We start from the raw sequence: 21,157 nt of genomic DNA, 5'->3' as shown, positions 1-21,157 counted from the left end.
GTTAGTTACTGCCCCCTGACATGGCTAGTTATCACCCATCACCTTGTACATGTTGGTTTGATCAAAACATCTCTATTACGTACTGTCATCCTGACTTTATCTTTTAGGAGGGGTCAGTGTGTTTCTGTTATTTTGGGAAATGTTTTTGTACCGTCCTTGATATGGGGATGTTCTGGTACCACTCTTCTGAAATGTGTTTGCTTGAGTGCTCTGTGTCTAGCCCTTTTTAGGAATGTGTGTTTCTGCAATATCAGACCTGCTCTTGAGCCAGGTTCTGTGAACTTGCAAGCAGGCAGAGCCTAATGTTTGCTCACAGCCTGACTCTTGCTAACTTTGCTTTATATTAGCAAGGCTTGCCCACTACTTTAGCTCAGGCCTCATACCAGGCCTCTACTACAAGGGCTTATATTTCAGGCTCTCTTCCTACTACAACATACACATAAAAAAGAAACAAAAGGCAGCACAGGGCCTTCTCCCCGCCCCTTTTCAATGCTACCTTTGGAAGTGTGTCTTTGGGAGAGGCGATGCAATAGGTGGGGGAAAGCAAGTATGGGTCTTGTTTGGGGAGATAGTGGAAAACTGAATTAAAGGTCTGGCAATTTTTTGGTGAAAATTTTCCCAATAAAATGAACAGTTTTTGTTTCAAGAAAAAAGGCAAAAAGTAAAAAAAGTAAGAGAGAGTTTTACTTTCATTTTTAACTTTTAAAAAATCCTCTTTTTTTGGATACTTTTCTGGTGTGAATTTTTTTTTCTGACTTTCTCTTACTTTTATTTGGGGAGGTGAATAAAAACTAACAGAAAGTGAAGCTTTTTTCCAAAACTTTCATTTTGAATTTTTTTATTGAAACGAATAAACAAAAATGATTATTATTAATATTTTTGCAAAAAAGTTCAACCAGCCTTACAAAGTGCTTTTCTGGAGAATTGGAACTATTAACACACATAGAAAAAGGGGATTTGAAAGGTTTTGGAGGAAGAATGAATGGAAAAGAGAAGGGAACAGAAAATGGGAGTGAGAAATACAAGCGAGAAAAACAGACAGGAGATATATGGAACTGAGGAGTTAAAAAAATGTAAAAGATGTTATGATAATGGTTGATGATTGATAGTCACCTTCGGTGTTTCTTAATTATTTTCTTTCTTTCTCCCTCCACCCCTTTCTACACTGTTCTCTGCCTCTCCTCCACTACATTCTGCCTATCTTTCTACTCATACTTCTGCCCTCCTGCTGGAGAAGGGGTGAGGACTCCTATCAGGATGCAGTCCTGGATGCTGTTTGGGGCCTCTATCAAGTATATGAGCTTTGTGTCAATTGGTGTCTGATAAATTTGAAGCTCTCTAGACCCCTCTAACTGCTGGAAAGGAGAAGTAGCATTTTCTCTCTGTACTTCCCCTCTTATCCCAGAGTCTCTTGGCCTCTGTGACCTGGTTGGATTAAAGAATTTTGGGGCCCTGTCTACTATGAAAATTAGGGGGGCCCCCACCTTCCTTAAAGTAGACAGAGGTGAGAAGAAGCCCAGCAGCCTAGGGCCCCAAACCTTCCTCAGTTCTAAGTGCTCATCTTAGAGTACTCTTAGTACTCAGCTTTCAGTTCTAAGTATTCTGAAGCCACAAAGGTGTATATATAGGTAAATTGGAGGAAATGCAGGAAAATCCATCAAAAACAATTAGAGTCGTGGGGGGATTGATGTGTGATATATACACTGGTATCTAGTAGCCTACTTCAAAACCATATTCAGATGCACTCCTAATCTTATTTCTTCACCACTTCTCCAATACTCGTGGCTGCCCACACTGAGATAATATAGCTGTCATTTCCTGTCATCTGGCATTTTCATGGACATTCCTGAGAAGAAACAGATTTACAACCTGTGTGTATCAGAGTTTTACACAGAGATTGTAAGTTTAAGATATACTTTGACTAAATATTCTTTTCACTTTAAAAAAAATCCAGCGGTTTATTTAAATAAACTGGAATTACACAAGAAGCATCAGAATTACTTGGTGTGCCTCCAGAGGAAAGATGTTCCAAATGGACATAATAGACATTTCTGGGTTTTTCTATATACTATAATTTTATTATTTGCATGAAATTGGAACAAAAGGGGGAAGCTCCATGTTAAACTGTAAGAGAAAAGGGTTAAGTTTTAATGGTCCCAAGGAATCATGGCTCAGTGTGTTATACATAAGCCACTTGGATGCAAGTGAGGAGTTGACAGGATCTTTCACTACCTCAAGTTTAATATAGTGTTTGGCAATTAAATTGGCCATCTGCACACAGAAGGGTGACACTTAACTCTCAAGAAGAATGAACATTTATTTAATTCAGTTATGTTGCCTCCTTACTAACATTCAGTGGGGGTGTTTTAGTTGCTAGCTCCCAGTGCTAAAAAGGGGGAAGGGTCGATGGGGAATCAGCCCCCTGAGACTGACAGCCCCCAGGAACAATGGGGAGAGGCCAATGCTCCAGGTCAGCCTGAATGACAGGGCAGGCAGGCTAATCAGGGAGTCAGGAGGCCAGGGAGGTCCCGTCCTCCGTGTGAGCTGGATTTGCCTGGGTTGGACAGAGTGGGGCCCAGCTAAGGAGAAAGCAGGGGCTCGAGCTAAGTTGGGGAGCAGAGCTGGGCCAGATCCAGAGAGAGCAGACCCTGTCCTGGGAGCAGAGCTGCAGCCCCAAAGCCAGAGGCACAGCTCAGAGAGAGCAAACTTGCCCTGGGAGGAGAACTGCAGCAGCAACCAGAGCCAGAGGGGCCAGAAAAGCAGCCCAGGAAGCAGGTCAGTGCTGGGAGCAGAGTCACAGAAGCAGCCTGCAGAGCAGAGCTGTCCTGGGAGCAGAGCTATAGCAACCAGAGGCAGAGGGGCCAAAGAAGCAGCCCAGGGAGCTGGAGGCAGAGCAGCAGCAGCAGCAGTGCTGAGACAGAGTGGTGCAGCTGGGGCTGGAGCAGTCTGGAGTTGGGTGTGGTGAGCAGCTGGGGAGAGCGAGGGGGACCCTGGGCAGCGGGCCCAGCACAGGGAGACGCCTCAGCCAAGAACAAGGAACAGACTGTGAACTGCCCTGGCATTCCAGAGACGCTGTTTGTGATGTTCCCTGCCACAGAGTGGGGTGGATGTGTTTCCTTTAACCTTTCCCATTTTTCCTTATTCTTTTTAAAATTAATTGTTGATTAAATAACTTGCATTTGCTTTAACTTGTATGTAATGGTCAGTGGGTCAGAGAAGTGCCCAGTGCAGAGAGAGTACCCCAGAGTGGGGACACCCTAGCCGCTGTCCTAGGTGACCACAGCACGGTTGGGGGTCGAGCCCCCCAGGAATCCTGGGCCCAGCCTTGTTGGAGTTACGAGGACTCTGCCAGACAGGAGAGTGGAAGGGAAGTCCTCAAGGGCAGGGAGGCCACTGGGTAAAGGAAGTGGGAGCGAGGACTCAGATCCTTTCGCTAGCCCACTTCACCGGGGTAGTGCAGAAGCCAGGAAAGTTCCCCACAATAGCGGGACTATTCCCCCGCTTACATAATGATAAAATTCCTTCAAAAGTATATATATTTTACAAATCAAAAGATGCAAAGGAGGATGTAATTAGAACTCTAAGGCATTTTTTATTGCAAAAAGGTGTAGTTTGTAGTACAAGAGAGCTATATTGATGTAAAATTCTAGGTAGTCTTTACCTCATGTAGCTAGTTAAGAGGTAAACCCCGGGTGATTTTACCTTGAAGTACAAATACACCTTTCTTGCAGTGAAGAAATAGCCTAAAATCTTGAAAGGTAGAACACTAGACGTTGGGTAGAGCCCCGTGCAGGACTATTCTTTAATCCCACTATTATGGCAGTGGGTTCTGCAGGAGCTGTGGGATCCACATTGAAAAGATTAGTTAAGGTTTTCAAACACTGATGGCTTGTCTACATAAAGTTCTTTTTTTTTTTTTTTTGCAAGAGTGTTGTTACAACAGAGTACAAATCCCCAGCAGAGATATGCTGCACCTGTGCAAAGTAGAATAACTTGAACCGGTCTGAGCCTCACTTTACCACAGTGCATCACATCTACACTGTATCAGCATAGTTATACAAATACCAAAATCCCTAACAGAAGCAGGCTTAAGTGCAGTAAATGCCATCTGGTAATAAAGACCAATGAGATTTAAACAATGGATGCATTTTTTCCCATTAATGATGGAAGTAGGTCCCTTAGCATTAAACATTAGAAACCACCTTCTTATACTAATAGTTAAGCAGCTCTTACCTCAGAGAATCTTTGTACATCCTGGGTTAGAGTTCCCACCCTCTTCCATTGATAATATTTGAGTAACTTCAAAATCGCAGGATTCACTGCATTATCAGATGGTACTGTCCGGAAGAAATAAGGATATTTTTTCTTATCAGCCAGCTCTGGGGTTGTTGCTGCAAATGAAAGCTGAAAAACAAAGAAATGGAAATCTCAATGAGTGAAATCAAATTGCTGGCCCCATAAGAAGCTTACCCTACTCAATGCAAGGTAAAGTACATGAGGTGATGAATTATGGACATTTGGAGAGTTTTTGACTATCTTACGTTAAAGAAATAACAAACCTATTTGAAATCTTGCTACAGTCTTTTACTTTTCAGAAATAAACCTTTTCAACCTTATCTACCTTTTAAACAACAACACCATATATCCTATTAAACTTCACAACATTATAGCCCATCTGCTACAAATTTAAGTACATGATTCATTAAAGTTTTGAGAGTGTAGCACTACAAAATTCCCTGGGTCAGATTAACCCCACCCATATTAAAAACCAGGGGCAAGAAGCTTTTGGGGAGAAAATCTCTGAAGAATCCCCTGTGGAAATCCCTCCAACTTCCCTCCACAAGAAAGGGTCCAGAGTCCACTGCCAATCCTGGACACCTGTGGCTTCAGTGGAAGATGTGGGTGTGCAGAACATTTAAAAATAAAGCCATTTACTTGTCTCTATGTGAATTCAGGTGTCTAAAGCCATGGAGGAAATCAAAAGGCAGCCAAGATAAGCACTCAGAAGTCCCTGGCTCTGATTCTCCAAGTGTGTTAGTTAGACAATGGTTCTCTCTGGACTGTTGTATTAGGACAGGGACAGATTGTCCCTGACTCTTGCACAACTTTTAAAATTAGGCCTCTTGGGTGCCTAAATGTGGAGTTAGATGACTAACACCCAGTACACATGTCTGGAAACGATGACTACCTCTCTGACTAAGTTTCTCCTCTGTAAATTGGAGCTGATACAGACTCACATTTCAGTGGGGTTTCTGAGCAGTAATGAGTAAATGTTTTTTAAAGTGCTTTGAAAACTAAGGCACTGGCTCAGAGCAATTCTAACTGACAGTGCTGAAAATGGCAGTTTTGGAGTCTACATTTCCAACGTTGTCAACACCAATCATAATACTGTAGGACTGCAAGGGACCTCGAGAGTCTTCTAGTCCAGTCCCCTGATCTCATGGCAGGACTAAATATTATCTAGACCATCCCTGACAGGTGTTTGTCTAACCTCTTCTTAAAAATCTGCAATGATGGAGACTCCACAACCTTCCTAGGCAATTTATTCCAGTGCTTAACCACCCTGACAGTTAGGAAATTTTTCCTAATGTTCAGCCTAAACCACCCTTGCTGCAATTTAAGCCTATTGCTTCTTGTTCTATCCCTCAGAGATTAAAGAGAACAATTTTTCTCCCTCCTCCTTGTAACAACCCTTTATGTACTTGAAAACCGTTGTCATGTCCCCTCTCAGTCTTCTCTTCTCCAGACTAAACAAGCCCAATTTTTTCAATCTTCCCTCAGAGACCATGTTTTCTAGACCTTTAATCATTTTTGTTGCTGTTCTCTGGACTCTCTCCAATTTGTCCACATCCTTCCTGAAATGTGTTACCCAGAACTGGACACAACACTCCAGTTGAGGCCTAATCGGAGTGGAGTATAGCGGAAGAATTACTTCTCATGTCTTGCTTACAGCACTTCTGCTAATACATCCCAGAATGATGTTTGCTTTTTTTGGAACAGTGTTACACTGTTGACTCATATTTAGCTTGAGGTCCGCTATGGCCCCCAGATCCCTTTCCGCAGTACTCCTTCCTAGGCAGTCATTTCCCATTTTGTACGTGTGCAACTGATTGTTCCTTCCTAAGTGGAGTACTTTGCATTTGTCTTTATTGAATTTCATCCTATTTTCTTCAGATAATTTCTGCAGCTTGGCCAGATCATTTTGAATTTTAATTCTATCCTCCAAAGCACTTGCAACCCCTCCCAGGTTGGTATCATCTGCAAACTTTAGAAGTGTACTCTAAATGCAGTTAAACTTCTGTTCAAAACAGTGGGAAATTTAAAATAAAAATGTCCACGTATCAGCATGTCAGAAGTGAGAGGAGACAAGTTCAAAGAAGCCTTCCAATTACTTCAGACCTGTACAGGCCAGCTCCTTACCATCTGAGCGCTGAAGCAGCCCATTGATCCACCAACTCTCATCAAGGATGACAGGGGTAAAAAAAAGAGGAGGAGGAGAAGAAGGAAAGAAATGAAAGGTGACCTTCCTGACTGTATTTTACTTCAAGAGTGACACATTATATACCCATCTTAAGAACTGAAGAGGCATCCTAGATTAAGAAGGCCTCTCAGCTTCCTCTTGCACCTATAAAAGGTTCGGATTATTCCTCATACAGAGACTTCCTTTACCCTCTGCAGGGTTGTCTAAATGCCCCTTGCCTCCCAACCATTCATATTTGTGTGCTACATTTGTGGACATCCAGTTGGGTGCCTTATGCATCAATACCTATGATGCCCTCATTTCTTTTTCTCAGTCCTCCTCTACCTTTCCCTGTACCTCCCCAATCCTCCTCCTGCATCACCATTTCCCTGGATTCTAATTACTCTCCTCCTTCCCTGGGACTCCTTAGTGCCCCTAACGTCCTTTCTGTCTCTCCCACAAGTTACATTCTATCTGCTTTTCTTCTGCTCAACTTTCAACCTAATATTCCAACTTTCTCTTTCTTCTTTTCCTTCCTCACTTAAGGGGTTTTTCCTCTGTCCCCTTGATGTCTCTATCTACCCTCAAACCAATCCCGAGCCACTTACTGCACATTGACACTGTTGTGGGGGCAGCGCACTCAGGTACACATTTAAGGATGCCAGTTTCTACCTCCATGCATCTGGAAACAGCAGAACTGAGAAAGTCAAAAGAACCCTGCTGAATTGTCGGATGTACAAAACTACTGGTGCTGAAAGGCAGCAGTTTTCATGAATGACTTTCAGACAATCCATATGCAGCTGCTTAGGAGGTAGCCTATGTGGTACCTGTGTTTGCCCCGGGCCTTCCCACCTACTTCCTGAAAATGCCCCCATTTCTGACATCCATGGGATACTTGTGGTTATTTTCTGCGACAAGTTTAATACTCCAAATCTTCTGCCAAGAACATGCCTCTCAGGCTGCTGCCACCCATGCATGGCTTTTGAATCTCTTTATTGTAACAATTTGATAAAAATTGGTGCTCTCCATATCATATAACAAAGGGGAACATATGGCTCACAGTGATTTATTTGCAGAAGAATACATACAAAATTCACTGTTCTTATGCCAGAAGGATTTTTGGTTGATGCTGAAAAAAGCAACGGAAGTTGTCTAATGAGAGCATAATAAAACTGATCTTTCAGGCTCAGCAGAAGAGTGATAGAGCACAGGTGCAGTATATAAATGTATCCAAGCGCACTATTAAGTATATTTGCATTTTTTTGACCATGCATTCTTTAAATTCGTTCAAGAAACATTATATTGATATTCAAAAAAGAGATGGGTCTAAACCAAAACATCAGATCTAAATACTCCTGCATGTTGACAAAGGTTGGATGTAGCTTGGAAGAGATAGGAGCCTGATCCTAAACTCAGGAAAATAATGGTGCATTGGTTTGAATTTGGTCATATTTGGGAGATTTTTTTCACAAACAGAAGGGCTACAAACTATTTTTAAAAAAACCCCCAAGGTTAATGTTTGCAGAAGTGGTTGGTTTACCCTCCATGGCTCACCAAGGAAAGTTTCCTGCTGCTCACTGGCCAGCAGCTGATTGGATTTTTCAAGCCCTACACTACTATCCATTTAACACTGCACTGCACAATATTCTAATTAAAGCAAAGCTTCACTTACCAGAATTTATGAGCAAAGTACATTTTATGATCATGTAGCCTTGATTTTCTTTCATTGCATTGATTGGCTTACTTGTTAATTCATAAAATTTTATATTCTGCCACGTGTCTGCAAGTAATAATTCAGAGAGCAAAGAAAGGAAAGCCTGTGAAAAGAAGTGTCCAGCTTCTCTGGTTTGCCGAGTAAAGTTGAACTCTCTTTAAGGTACTGTACAAAAGAGTGCTATAGCTGTAAACGAAGACCTCTACATCAAGTTGAGAGAGAAAAGCTCTTCAAGTAAACAGTCCAGCACGAAAAGGCAGCTGACAGCTATGCTGTACAAAGCCTGGTGACTGGAAAAGACTTAATTTGGAAATTAATGCAATATAAAAAACTAACTTTGGATCAAAGAAAATAATATGGTGGTTGTTTTAGAAATAAAAGTTGTTGAGATTTTACAGCAACACAAATGAGGAGAGGAGCTGAGGCAGGTTTCATAGTCAGTGAGATGTGCTTGCCTAGAAGGAGTAGGGTACAAAGAAGCTTGGACCTGTCATGTTTCTTGCATCAGTAGGATTTTGCCCCCCGGCTGATAGTGGTGCTGTGTTGCAGCCTCAGAGGCAGTGTGGTGCGGTGCTGATGGGTCTCCTCTCCCTGCCCATTGAGAACAGGAGCAGAGGAGGCACTCAACCTGCTACTGCTGCTGGCTGGTAGGGGTGATGCTGCCTCTGAGGGGCTGCTTGCACACTGCCTGTAGGAAAGTGGGGATGCCGATGAGTCAGATCTGGTTCTGGGCGTGCCTTGTGGTGGCATGCCAAGGAGCTGGCTCTGGGGGTGCCATAGGGGAGGGGGCGGTGGTGGCCCGGGGAAAGGCACTGCCGCTGCCAGGCCTGTTCTACTGTGCAGCCTGTGTCCCACAGGAGCCTGATCTCTGCCACCGGAGTTGATACTATTCAGTAAAATTTTGGGAAACATTTGGTATGGATTTTAGACCTCACCCCTCCTGGTTGAGAACCCAAGTGGTTGCTGCTCACCTGGGCTGTGGGAGACTGTGTTCAAGTCCACGCCCCAACCTCAGCAGAGCAGGGAGGTGAGAACAGGTTTCTCACCTCCCAGGTGACTGCCTAACCATTTGGCTATTGGTTATCATGGGGAGTGCGGATCCCTCTCTGATTTATCACAAGAAAGGACTGGCCTGGCTTACGGGCCTAACACCAGGAGAGGGCTTATGGCTAAGAATCCTGTGTGAAGATCGGTGCCTTTCTCTGGTCTGTCAGTCAAGTGCCTATGGCCCAATCAGGTTAGATACCTAAGTCCCTTTATGGCGCTGGGCCCTGAGTCTCACTCTTTTCCTCAGCATTTCACTCTTCTTAGTTTAGGCAGCTCCCCACTTAGTTTGCTGGCTTCTGAGAATCCATTTTTGCCTACCTCTCTCCATAGGATGCCTGGGAAGCTTGAGTGCCTAATTTGGGTCTGTCAGTTTCACTTGGCAGCAGAGCACCTGGGAGTTAGACATTGCAACAGCTTTTCACTAATGCAACTTCCTTTGTTTGGAAGCTATGCGAGGACCTGGTTCCAATGAGCAGCTGAACAGTTGTGCCTCATTGCTAATAATAAGGGGGTAAAACTGAGGCAAGTTTTAAGAGTTTCATCTTGCTCCAGGAACTGGAAGTGAGTAACAAACAGAAGTTCCAGACTGAATTCAAAGAGGAAGAAGAACAGACAGGATCCAACAAGTCAAGAAACATCATGTGAAGTAAAGAAATTAAATAAAAAAAGAAAGGGTGAAGCAGAATGGGTTCTGAAGGATCTGGAGCACTCCAGTGTGGAAGAAATACAAAGTTACAATTTGTGAACCTTCTGTGAATAAATAGTGTTAATCCAATGTTATTCCACTGAAGGCAGTGGTGTCACTAGGGACTTACATTGTGTAAGCAACAGCAGAATTTTACCCACTGAGAGAAACCAGGGAAGTAAAATCAATCGTAACAAAGTGAGAGAGTATGAGAACATGACAGATTGAGACTACAGTTGGGATGGATATACATGTGGATGCAGTTAGAGTTGGTGGATTTTTTGGCCTCAAAGTTTGATCAAAAGATTGAAGTGTTCAGCAGAAAACATACATTTCTATCAAAAAATTGTTTAAAACCCAATTTTCTGTCAAAAAACAGTTTTGATGGAAAAATTTCAACCCTAGATACAATAAGATGAAAGAATGTAGCAACAAGGAAGAGTAGAAAAGAAAAATGTGCACTGGCATGAGGGTGGGATGGGAGCAAAAACTAGCAGTATGACACTAACCTTTAGAAAAAAGAATAAAAAAAAAAAAAAAAAGGAACTTAATCCTAAAGATCCTGAAGTCAAAACTAAGGAACTTAAAATGCTTACATTAAAATGCAGCATTAACTTGAACACACCATAAGAGTCATATCCTTCAACAAAACAAGAAGCACATAGGCAATGGGGCAAAGTATGGTTACATAGGAAGCTCCAGAGTTTATTTGAACCAAAGAGATATCTTTTGTCAAACCCTCAAAAGTTAGAAAATGACAGAAGTGAGGTTTCCTGTGCATTATGATACAGTCTTTAATTACATGGTCACATATTATTTTGTCCACAGGAACCCTGCCCCATTCAGTGCACAGGATAAACCTGGATCCTGAATCAGGGTTGTGGAGGGAAGAAGTCTTGTCTGCAGAACCTATGTCTCATTTGTTGAAGAAGTTGGAAGATGTGTTGTGAAGGAGGCAGGGGACTGCAGGAAGAGAAAGGAGGGTCTCATGGTTAAGGAAGTTAAATAATGCCCTGGAGAACCAGATTCTATCCTTGTCGGTACCACAGAGATCCTGTATGATGCTAGTCAAGTCACTTAAACCAAACATTTCACAGGTGGTCACTAACTGTGTTTCTCATTTTCTGGCAGCCTGACTTGAGACTCTGAGGTCTGATTTGCAGAAGTCTTGAATACTCACAGCTGCACCTGAAGTCAATGGCAGCACCTAATGTCAATGGTGCTGCCTCTCCGGGACTGCCTGCACACTGCCTGTAGGAACCTGTAAAGTGTTATATAATGCTAAGTCATTACTCTGATAAAAGAAGTCCCAGCCGTCACCAGCTGGGCATCAAAATTTAACAAATCCTCCTGATTGTAACCTTTCGATGCCTGCAAAATGAAGATAAAACCACCCCCTCACCTCATTAGGGTTTTTTGAAAATAAATTAATTTTTGAAACACTCAGATACTCTACTGATGAGCAGTATAGAAAAGCCGTTGGGAAAATTAATAATTCTGTCTTTAGAGCAGGGTTTGTATAGTGTGCAATAAATAACGCCTCGGGCTACACGTTGAACAATTAGGATAAAACAACTGGTCCTTTGATCTAAGTGTCTGTTCTACTTACGTACAGCAGCAGTGTTTTTAAAAAGCAAACAAAATGTTATGGTTGTGTGGAAGGCACTGAAGAGTTAATATTGTGGGTCACACTAGATCTGAATACGGTGCTGACTGCTCTCTGTGGTGTTTAGTAATCACTCAAGCCAAGAAGTCTGACAGAGGTCTGCTTCACTTAGAACTCCAACACTGGATGTTCAGGATTGCATAACACGAGACTCTGCATAAGACAACGATCAGTCCCCACACTTTACTGTATCACTTCCAAGTTACCACTAATAAAGCACTTCTCTCCCTCTTGCAACTGCTCCTGCCGGCCCACAAGAAAATATGGTGTCCCAACTGTATGGATCTTGCCTCCAGCAGGAGGAGAAAACAAAGGAAAAGTGTAAAAACATCCGGAATAAGTGAAACTCCTCTAGAGTGGGTGGGGGTTTCTTTTCCTTCACCCTCAACACTGGAGTGGCTTCCCAAAATATGCCTGCTCCACATATTTGGAGACCAAGCTGTCCCTCACCAAATGGAGCAGCTCTGAGTGACTGCACTTCTCCAGGAGGCAAAGGAATGGGCAACATCATCCAATCAGATGGGATTGCTCTATAGACTAGGGTTTTCCCTGCAGACCATTTGAAAACCCCTTGTCTGAAGAAAATCTGTAGAGTTGACAGGTATTTTTTTTAACCCCCATTTACTTCCCCTTCAGCCGGGGGCTTTACCTCTGACATCAGTGCTTGTTAACAAGAGTGAGAAGTACTAAATAAATTCCCTCACAGTAATTACCCTTTCCCGTGGCCAGAAAAAGGAATATGGATAGGTAGAAAAAAAGGTTTGAGGTACATTTTGTTGAGGAACATAATGTTTTTTATGAACATGCAAAATGTAATAAATGCTTCTAAGAACCAGGTGAAATTTCAGAAAGCTTCCGAACAGATGTTCATAGACTGGCAAAGCATTGTACAAGCAGAACACTCTCAGAAGAAACAGTAAGGGAGAGAACTGTGGAAGACAATCACTTCTGGAAATGTCTACTTTTAGAACCTGACCTTGCTAAAATGATTACACGAGTATGTCAGCATGAAATATAAGAAAGCAGCAACATCTATCCCAGGAAAATGTCAAAGGGAACCCGAAGAAGCAAATTTAGATGTTAAAAGGTTCCACATAAAAGCCCAAAAAGAAATGCACAGCAGATCACTGGTGCCACTGTGACAAAAGACTTATAGGACTCGATAAATATAAGAAAATAAAATAAATGTGTTTCCAGGATTAATAAAACTGCTGTTCTTTCTGCCAGCTGTAAGTGCTCTTGTTATACTGAAACAAGTCAAATTAATTATGGAAACTCAACCATATTTCAAGAAAATATATTCAGAGGTTTTTCATGGGACTAGGTAAAATCCAGGGGTGGAACAAAATAAAGCTGAAGGTCTCAGCATGTAAAAATGACCTCTCACCTATGAAGTGAGTTCAGGTACCTTAACTGTGAAAGCAAAAGAAGAGCAACTTTCAAGATTTTGAAATTTGCTGTTGTTCCACATTGGAATGAAAATAAAACCTTTCTTATGTTTTTGTGAAAACTGAATAGTGTCAGGGGAGAGAGGTTTTGTATATCTGTGCCTGACACACCCCATAACTTCATGGTTAGGTTATTGGGCTGAGACGTAGGAGACCCAGAGCATGGCTATCTGGGGAATTCAGTGAGAAATAGCTAGGTGCAACTTTAAAGTGCAACAATTATTCCATTTTGGAAGTGGATTAAGCTAAAGTGAAAATTAACCTAAACTACAAGAAGGCTGTCTAGAGCAGAATATCAGTGTTCACATGAGGAGCTATTCTGGGTTCCCCCTCCTCCGCATGTGGGTAAGCCCCAATTTAAGTCCCTGCTCTACCTGATTCAGACCAGAGTTTTTCTACCCTCATTAGGTAGGATAAGGACTTGAATGTGAGTCCCCCCGTCATAGGCCAGTACCCATGCCACCCAGCCTGTCTCACTGACTGATCCAAAGACTTCCTGCTGAAAGTTGCATGGAAACAGCTACATATCTGCAAAATGTTTCAATTTCAATGAAACAGCATAATGTTGCTGCAATGAAATTTCAACAGAAATGTTCTGACCAACTCCACTTACTACAGATTGTTCCTGGCTTACTGTCAAAAGCTGTCAGCATTCCATTAGCACGGCTCGTTCAGCACCGCTCATCCAGCTAACACATGTTAAAACTACAGCTTGCTGTGCCTTGCTGTGTTAGCTCGCACATTTAAAAGAAAAAAAGCACACAGCATTTTTCTTAGTGTGGACAAGCCCCTTCTGACTGATGAGGGCTAGAAAGAAATGTCCCCCAATGGGCAGGTTGTTTCATAATTGTGCACTACAGGATTTCTTGCACTTCCTTTGTTACTGGCCATTGTCAGAGGCAGGATGCTAAACGAGATAAATGTGACCCAGGGACCTTTTGGGGTCAATCAGCAGATGGGCTCATGGAATTGTATAGGGATCCCTTGGGTCTGTTATATGCATAATAGTTCACTGAAGATTCTGTGGAGTGCCAGTAGCCTACTGGTCATTCTAATGATTGTGAAATGTGTGTACGGATGATAATTAAGGAATTATGTATTTATACTGAAAATTATGTTCTTAAGGTCTTGGCATTAAGGCAGCTCAACGGGAGATGATGTACCTCGGAAATGTTCCTTTCAGGCAGGAGGTAGCAGACACCTATCTCCCCATCTGGCCATTTGGGTGTTATGTATTGCATGCCTCACAATGTATGTCAATTTGCATACTGAGCCAGGTGCCACTCCAGAGACTACAAAATCTACAGAAAGGAGCAAACAGCAGGAAGGTGTCCTGATTATGAATAAAGATAAAAAAGATTTTTCTGGTATATCTTGGAGTAAGAAGGGACCCGCTAAATCTTTCATGAAGCAGGCAAATAGACACCCTACTTGTGTCATGAAAGAAGGGTCATAGCCATCATGGCTGTACAGCGCTGCAAGGATTTTGGATGAACAGTACTCTACTGGACATGAGACTATCTTGTTAATTAAGTCTATGCTTTAGAATGCATATTATGATTTACTGTATATGTAACCATTGGTTTCCAGGACTTCTACTTCTTACTACTTGAATTTCATAGAATCGTAGAATAACAGAGTTGGAAGGGACCTCTGGAGGCCATCTAGTCCAATCCCCTGCCCAGAGCAGGACCAATTCCAACTAAATCATCCCAGCCAGGGCTTTGTCAAGCCTAACCTTAAAAACTTCTAAGGAAGGGGATTTCACCACCTCCCTAGGTAACGCATTCCAGTGTTTCACCAACCTCCTAGTGAAAACGTTTTTCCTAATATCCAACCTAAACCTCCCCCACTGCAACTTGAGACCATTACTCCTTGTCCTGTCATCTGCTATCGCTGAGAATAGTCTAGATCCATCCTCTTTGGATCCACCTTTCAGGTAGTTAAAAGCAGCTATCAAATCCCCCCTCATTCTTCTCTTCCGTAGACTAAACAATCCCAGTTCCCTCAGCCTCTCCTCATAACTCATGTGTTCCAGTCCCCTAATCATTTTTGTTGCCCTTCACTGGACTCTCTCCAATTTCTCCACATCCTTCTTGTAGTGTGGGGCCCAAAACTGGACACAGTACTCCAGATGAGGCCTCACCAATATCGAATAGAGGGGAATGATCACGTCCCTCGATCTGCTGGCAATGCCCCTACTTATACACTCCAAAATGCCATTGGCCTTCTTGGTAACAAGGGCACACTGTTGACTCATATCCAGCTTCTCGTCCACTGTCACCCCTAGGTCCTTCTCTGCAGAACTGCTGCCTAGCCATTCGGTCCCTAGTCTGTAGCGGTGCATTGGATTCTTCCGTCCTAAGTGCAGGACTCTGCACTTGTCCTTGTTGAACCTCACCAGATTTCTTTTGGCCCAATCCTTCAATTTGTCTAGGTCCCTCTGTATCCTATCCCTACCCTCCAGCGTATCTACCTCTCCTCCCAGTTTAGTGTCATCAGCAAACTTGCTGAGGGTGCAATCCACACCATCCTCCAGATCATTAATGAAGATATTGAACAAAACCGGCCCCAGGACCGACCCTTGGGGCACTCCGCTAGATACCGGCTGCCAGCTAGACATGGAGCCATTGATCACTACCCGTTGAGCCCGACAATCTAGCCAACTTTCTACCCACCTTGTAGTGCATCCATCCAGCCCATACTTCTTTAACTTGCTGGCAAGAATACTGTGGGAGACCGTGTCAAAAGCTTTGCTAAAGTCGAGGAATAACACGTCCACTGCTTTCCCTTCATCCACAGAACCAGTTATCTCATCATAGAAAGCAATTAGATTAGTCAGGCATGACTTTCCCTTGGTGAATCCATGCTGACTGTTCCTGATCACTTTCCTCTCGTCTAAGTGCTTCAGAATTGATTCCTTGAGGGATGATTTTTCCGGGGACTGAGGTGAGGTTGACCGTCCTGTAGTTCCCAGGATCACCCTTCTTCCCTTTTTTAAAGATGGGCACTACATTGGTCTTTTTCCAATCTTTCCGGTCTTCCCCCGATCGCCATGAGTTTTCAAAGAGAATGGCCAATGGCTCTGCAATCACATCCGCCAATTCCTTTAGCGCTCTCGGATGCAACGCATCCGGCCCCATGGATTTGTGCACGTCCAATTTTTCTAAATAGTCCCGAACTACTTCTTCCTTCACAGAGGGCTGGCCACCTCCTCCCCATGCTGTGCTGCCCAGTGCGGTAGTCTGGGAGCTGACCTTGTTCGTGAAGACAGAGGCAAAAAAAGCATTGAGTACGTTAGCTTTTTCCACATCCTCTGTCACTAGGTTGCCTCCCTCATTTAGTAAGGGGCCCACACTTTCCTTGGCTTTCTTCCTCATTTAGTAAGGGGCCCACACTTTCCTTGGCTTTCTTCCTCTTGCCAACATACCAGAAGAAACCCTTCTTGTTACTCTTAACATCCCTCGCTAGCTGCAACTCCAGGTGTGATTTAGCCTTCCTGATTCCATTCCTACATGCCCGAGCAATATTTATATACTCATCCCTGGTAATTTGTCCAATCTTCCACTTCTTGTAAGCCTTTTTTTGTGTTTAAGATCAGCAAGGATTTCACTGTTAAGCCAAGCTGGTCACCTGCCATATTTACTATTTTTTCTACACATCGGGATGGTTTGTCCCTGTAACCTCAATAAGCATTCTTTAAAATACAGCCAGCTCTCCTGGACTCCTTTCCCCCTCATGTTATTCTCCCAGGAGATCTTGCCCATCAGTTCCCTGAGGGAGTCAAAGTCTGCTTTTCTGAAGTCCAGGATCCGTATTCTACTGCTTTCCTTTCTTCCTTGTGTCAGGATCCTGAACTCGACCATCTCATACTCACTGCCTCCCAGGTTCCCATCCACTTTTGCTTCCCCTACTAATTCTTCCCGGTTTGTGAGCAGCAGGTCAAGAAGAGCTCCACCCCTAGTTGGTTCCTCCAGCACTTGCACCAGGAAATTGTCCCCTATGGTTTGTTAAATGAACTAACACATGATATCACTATAAACATATGTAAGTGCTGTGTGTCAAGCAGAGTGGTGATCTGAGGTGGAACTGGTAAACTGGGTGTAATCTGTGAATACGGCGAGTGTCCAGTGGACCAAGGGCTGGGAACTCCAGGGAGATGTTTGGAGGGCTTGAGGGTTGAGGTGCACCAATGGCTAACCTGCAGAGTGACTGCAGGGCCTAAATAGGCCAAGAGGGGAGTGTATGCATTGCATGTGGCTGTTGGAGGTGGGGAGCTGATGCACACCAGACACAGACAAGGCTTCCTCATGCTAAAGGCAGGTGGTTGCAAGGTGTCTTACAACCCTGTATACCCTGGGAAGCAACACAATAAACCACTAGTCCAAACCAGTATGAGACTCCCTATGCTCTCGTGTTCTTGTGGAGCATATGTCCTAATTAGAACCCCCCCTGGCCTCATGCCCTCTGCCCTCTAGCAGTCTTCAGAGCCCCCTCCCACCCCAGCCTCCTGCCCCGTGCCTCTGAGAGGTCCCTGGAGTCCCCCTGCCCTCGTGCCCCCTGTTCCTGAGCAGCACCCGGAACCCACCCTGGCTTTCTGGCCTCCCCACCCCATGTCCTTCAGAGCCAGTCCCTGGAGTCCTCTTCAGTCCTTAGGAGTGGACTTCACCCAGCTCTTCCAGGCTCATCATTCACTACAGTTACACCTAGGGAATCTGGGGCCAGACTGGAGTAAAAACCCTCAAATCCCTGCACTGGGACAAAATTACACTTTGCCATAGTTGGTATTGAAGCTAGCAAGCTCCAAAGAACCTCTGCAGCCTCTAGAACTGCATTGATGATATTGAGAGCTACTCTCCCAGGAGCAGATGGCTGCAGGATAGCCACTGACTTATGGGTGTTCTCCTGCATGGACTCTGCCTGAATGCCCAGGGAAGCAGCCATGCACTGTAAAAGGTCCTAATAGGCCTTGAAATCCTCTGGTATTGGAGGAGAGGAAGAGCCAAGCACTGCTAAATCGTCTGGGGAAGAAGAAGAGACAGTTAACTACGCCAAGGCTGGCTTTTTTTTTCCAGGACTGGTGAAGGTGGAAGGAGCAGCTCCATGGACTCCGCACAGTGAAGGCTCACTAGATCCACAGTTCCCACCACCAATCTGTCCCGTAACATTGCCTTAGAGTGAGCTGAGGAATGCAACCTCTGTGACCAAGGAGCGTCCCACAGATTCCATGGAGGCCACTGATAAGGATAGGGCATCTGTGGCCAGTAGGTGTTGGGCCATGAGTCCCCGTCCCAACTGTGGGATGAATGCCAATCCTGGTGCCCAGAGTGCTCCATAAACAGTCCTTGATGTGGGTCAGGCAATAGAGAGTGGAAGGAGGAAGATTCCCACCTCGATGTCGGGGATTCCAGCAATAAAGGTGGAGTCAGCGCTGAAGGAGCGAGTAACTGGTGTGACTCAGACATCGCCCAGAATGAGGCAGAGACAGGCGCTGATGATGAAAGTGGTACCGCTGGCACTGAGTACATTGGTTCTGGAAGCAGTGTCGACCCTGAAGTCAGTGGCAGTACCAAAGCAGCTGATGGTGCCAAAGTGGAGGGCAGTGAGAGCCTCCATAGTAACATCATTGGTGCTGAATGGAATGGTGCCAAGAAGTTTCCCAGTGCCAAGGAGGTCCCTTGCACTGAGCCCAATACCAGCCCAGCTTCCACAGACTATGGAAAGGGAACATTGGGGTGCAGTGCCAACAGCTCCAAGGCTTCAGCTGCCCATCCTGCCAATGGGACTATAAACAACACAGCGCTGGCAAAGTCATGGTTCAAGGGAGACACTGAGATAGAAAGACAGAGTAGGTCTGTAGCTGCGACATGGAAATAGTTGGTGCCAGCATTGCCCTCATCACCATCGGACTCAATGGGTACCCCAGGGCCACAACTGAAGTCAACTGTACAGGGTCCCTATTCTGTACCAGGAAGCAGTTAGAGGCACTTGCAGTATCCTGTGGCCCAGCACTAACGCTGTGCCAGTCCATGCTCTTTCTGGGCTAGTCCTCACAAGACCTGGAGTGGTCTCAATTAGTCTTATGCAATCTTTTCCTTGGCGCACTCAACAAGCTAAGGCTCCTCTATCTCTTCAGAGAGGTGTCTGCTCCAGAGTGTGAAGCAACAACACTCTTGGAACCCGAGGGCGACCTCTGATCCAATGAGCGCCTTGGTGCCAAAGCAGGCCACATGGCCTATTCAAACAAGTGCTGCTTTAGGTAAAGGTACCTAGCCACCTGTGTCTGTTTCATAAACGATCTACACGCTGAATACCACTCCTTGATATGGGCCTCACCCAAGCACAGCAAGCAGTGCTTCTGGAGAACCCTCCCCCACACGATGGATGATGGTTAAACTCCAGTGAGGGCATCACAGGGGAATACTTAACTAACAACAACTAATCTAACTGGTTTCAGAGTAGCAGCAGTGTTAGTCTGTATTCACAAAAAGAAAACGAGTACTTGTGGCACCTTAGAGACTAACCAATTTATTTGAGCATGAGCTTTCGTGAGCTATAGCTCACTTCATCGGATGCATTCAGTGGAAAATACAGTGAGGAGATTTATATACACACAGAACATGAAAAAATGGGTGTTATCATACACACTGTAAGGAGAGTGATCACTTAAGATGAGCTATTACCAGCAGCAGAGCAGGGGGTTGGAGGGAAGAAAACCTTTCGTAGTGATAATCAAGGTGGGCCATTTCCAGCAGTTAACAGGAACGTCTGAGGAACAGTGTGTGTGTGGGGGGGTACGGGGGTGGGAGGGGCGGGAAATAAACATGAGGAAATAGTTTTACTTTGTGTAATGACACATCCACTCCCAGTCTCTATTCAAGCCTAAGTTAATTGTATCCAGTTTGTAAATTAATTCCAATTCAGCAGTCTCTCATTGGAGTCTGTTTTTAAGTCTTTTTGTTGTAATATTGCGACCTTTAGGTCTGTAATCGAGTGACCAGAGAGATTGAAGTGTTCTCCGACTGGTTTATGAATGTTATAATTCTTGACATCTGATTTGTGTCCATTTATTCTTTTACGTAGAGACTGTCCAGTTTGACCAATGTACATGGAAGAGGGGCATTGCTGGCACATGATGGCATATATCACATTGGTAGATGTGCAGGTGAACGAGCCTCTGATAGTGTGGCTGATGTGATTAGGCCCTATGATGGTGTCCCCTGAATAGATATGTGGACACAGTTGGCAACGGGCTTTGTTGCAAGGATAGGTTCCTGGGTTAGTGGTTCTGTTGTGTGGTGTGTGCTTGCTGGTGAGTATTTGCTTCAGGTTGGGGGGCTGTCTGTAGGCAAGGACTGGCCTGTCTCCCAAGATCTGTGAGAGTGATGGGTCGTCCTTCAGGATAGGTTGTAGATCCTTGATGATGTGCTGGAGAGGTTTTAGTTGGGGGCTGAAGGTGATGGCTAGTGGCGTTCTGTTATTATCTTTGTAAGGAAACTAAACTATCTAAACTACTACATGCCACAAGAGTCCACAGCAATGGTTCCCTTAAGCCACCCAGCAATATTGTCAATCTATCCAACTATACTCTTAGCCCAGCAGAAGAATCTGTCCTATCTTGGGGCCTCTCCTTCTGCCCCTCCACCCCTACGAACATGATATAGTCCTGTGGTGACCTAGAATCCTATTTTCGATGTCTCCGACTCAAGGAATATTTCCAACACACCTATGGACAACATACTAATCCACAGAGACCTTCCTACCAACACTACAAAAAGAAGGATTTAGGTGGACTCCTCCTGAAGGTCGAAACAACAGACTGGACTTCTACATAGAGTGCTTCCGCCAACATGCACGGGCTGAAATTGTGGAAAAGCAGCATCACTTGCCCCATAACCTCAGCCGTGTAGAACACAATGCCATCCACAGCCTCAGAAACAACTTTGACATCATAATCAAAAAGGCTGACAAAGGAGGTGCTGTCGTCATCATGAATAGGTCGGAATGAACAAGAGGCTGCAAGGCAGCTCTCCAATATGACTTTCTACAAGCCATTACCCTCTGATCCCACTGAGGGTTACCAAAAGAAACTACATCATTTGCTCAAGAAACTCCCTGAAAAAGCACAAGAACAAAT

At 44.3% G+C, this 21,157-nt stretch overlaps 1 protein-coding gene across 1 annotated transcript in view; it reads right to left on the bottom strand.

The window, feature by feature from the left end:
* Positions 1-21,157, bottom strand: part of GABBR2 (gamma-aminobutyric acid type B receptor subunit 2) — an 840,990-nt gene that overhangs the window by 531,255 nt on the left and 288,578 nt on the right. The window contains exon 3 of the mRNA XM_077809185.1: positions 4,234-4,404. Coding sequence (XP_077665311.1) covers positions 4,234-4,404 — 171 coding nt within the window. The remainder of the gene's footprint in view (positions 1-4,233; positions 4,405-21,157) is intronic.

Source organism: Eretmochelys imbricata, chromosome 2 (assembly GCF_965152235.1).
Source record: "Eretmochelys imbricata isolate rEreImb1 chromosome 2, rEreImb1.hap1, whole genome shotgun sequence".
Taxonomy (NCBI): Eukaryota; Metazoa; Chordata; order Testudines; family Cheloniidae; genus Eretmochelys; species Eretmochelys imbricata.
Note: the sequence above shows the minus strand (reverse complement) of the source record. Positions and strands in the feature narration are given on the sequence as shown.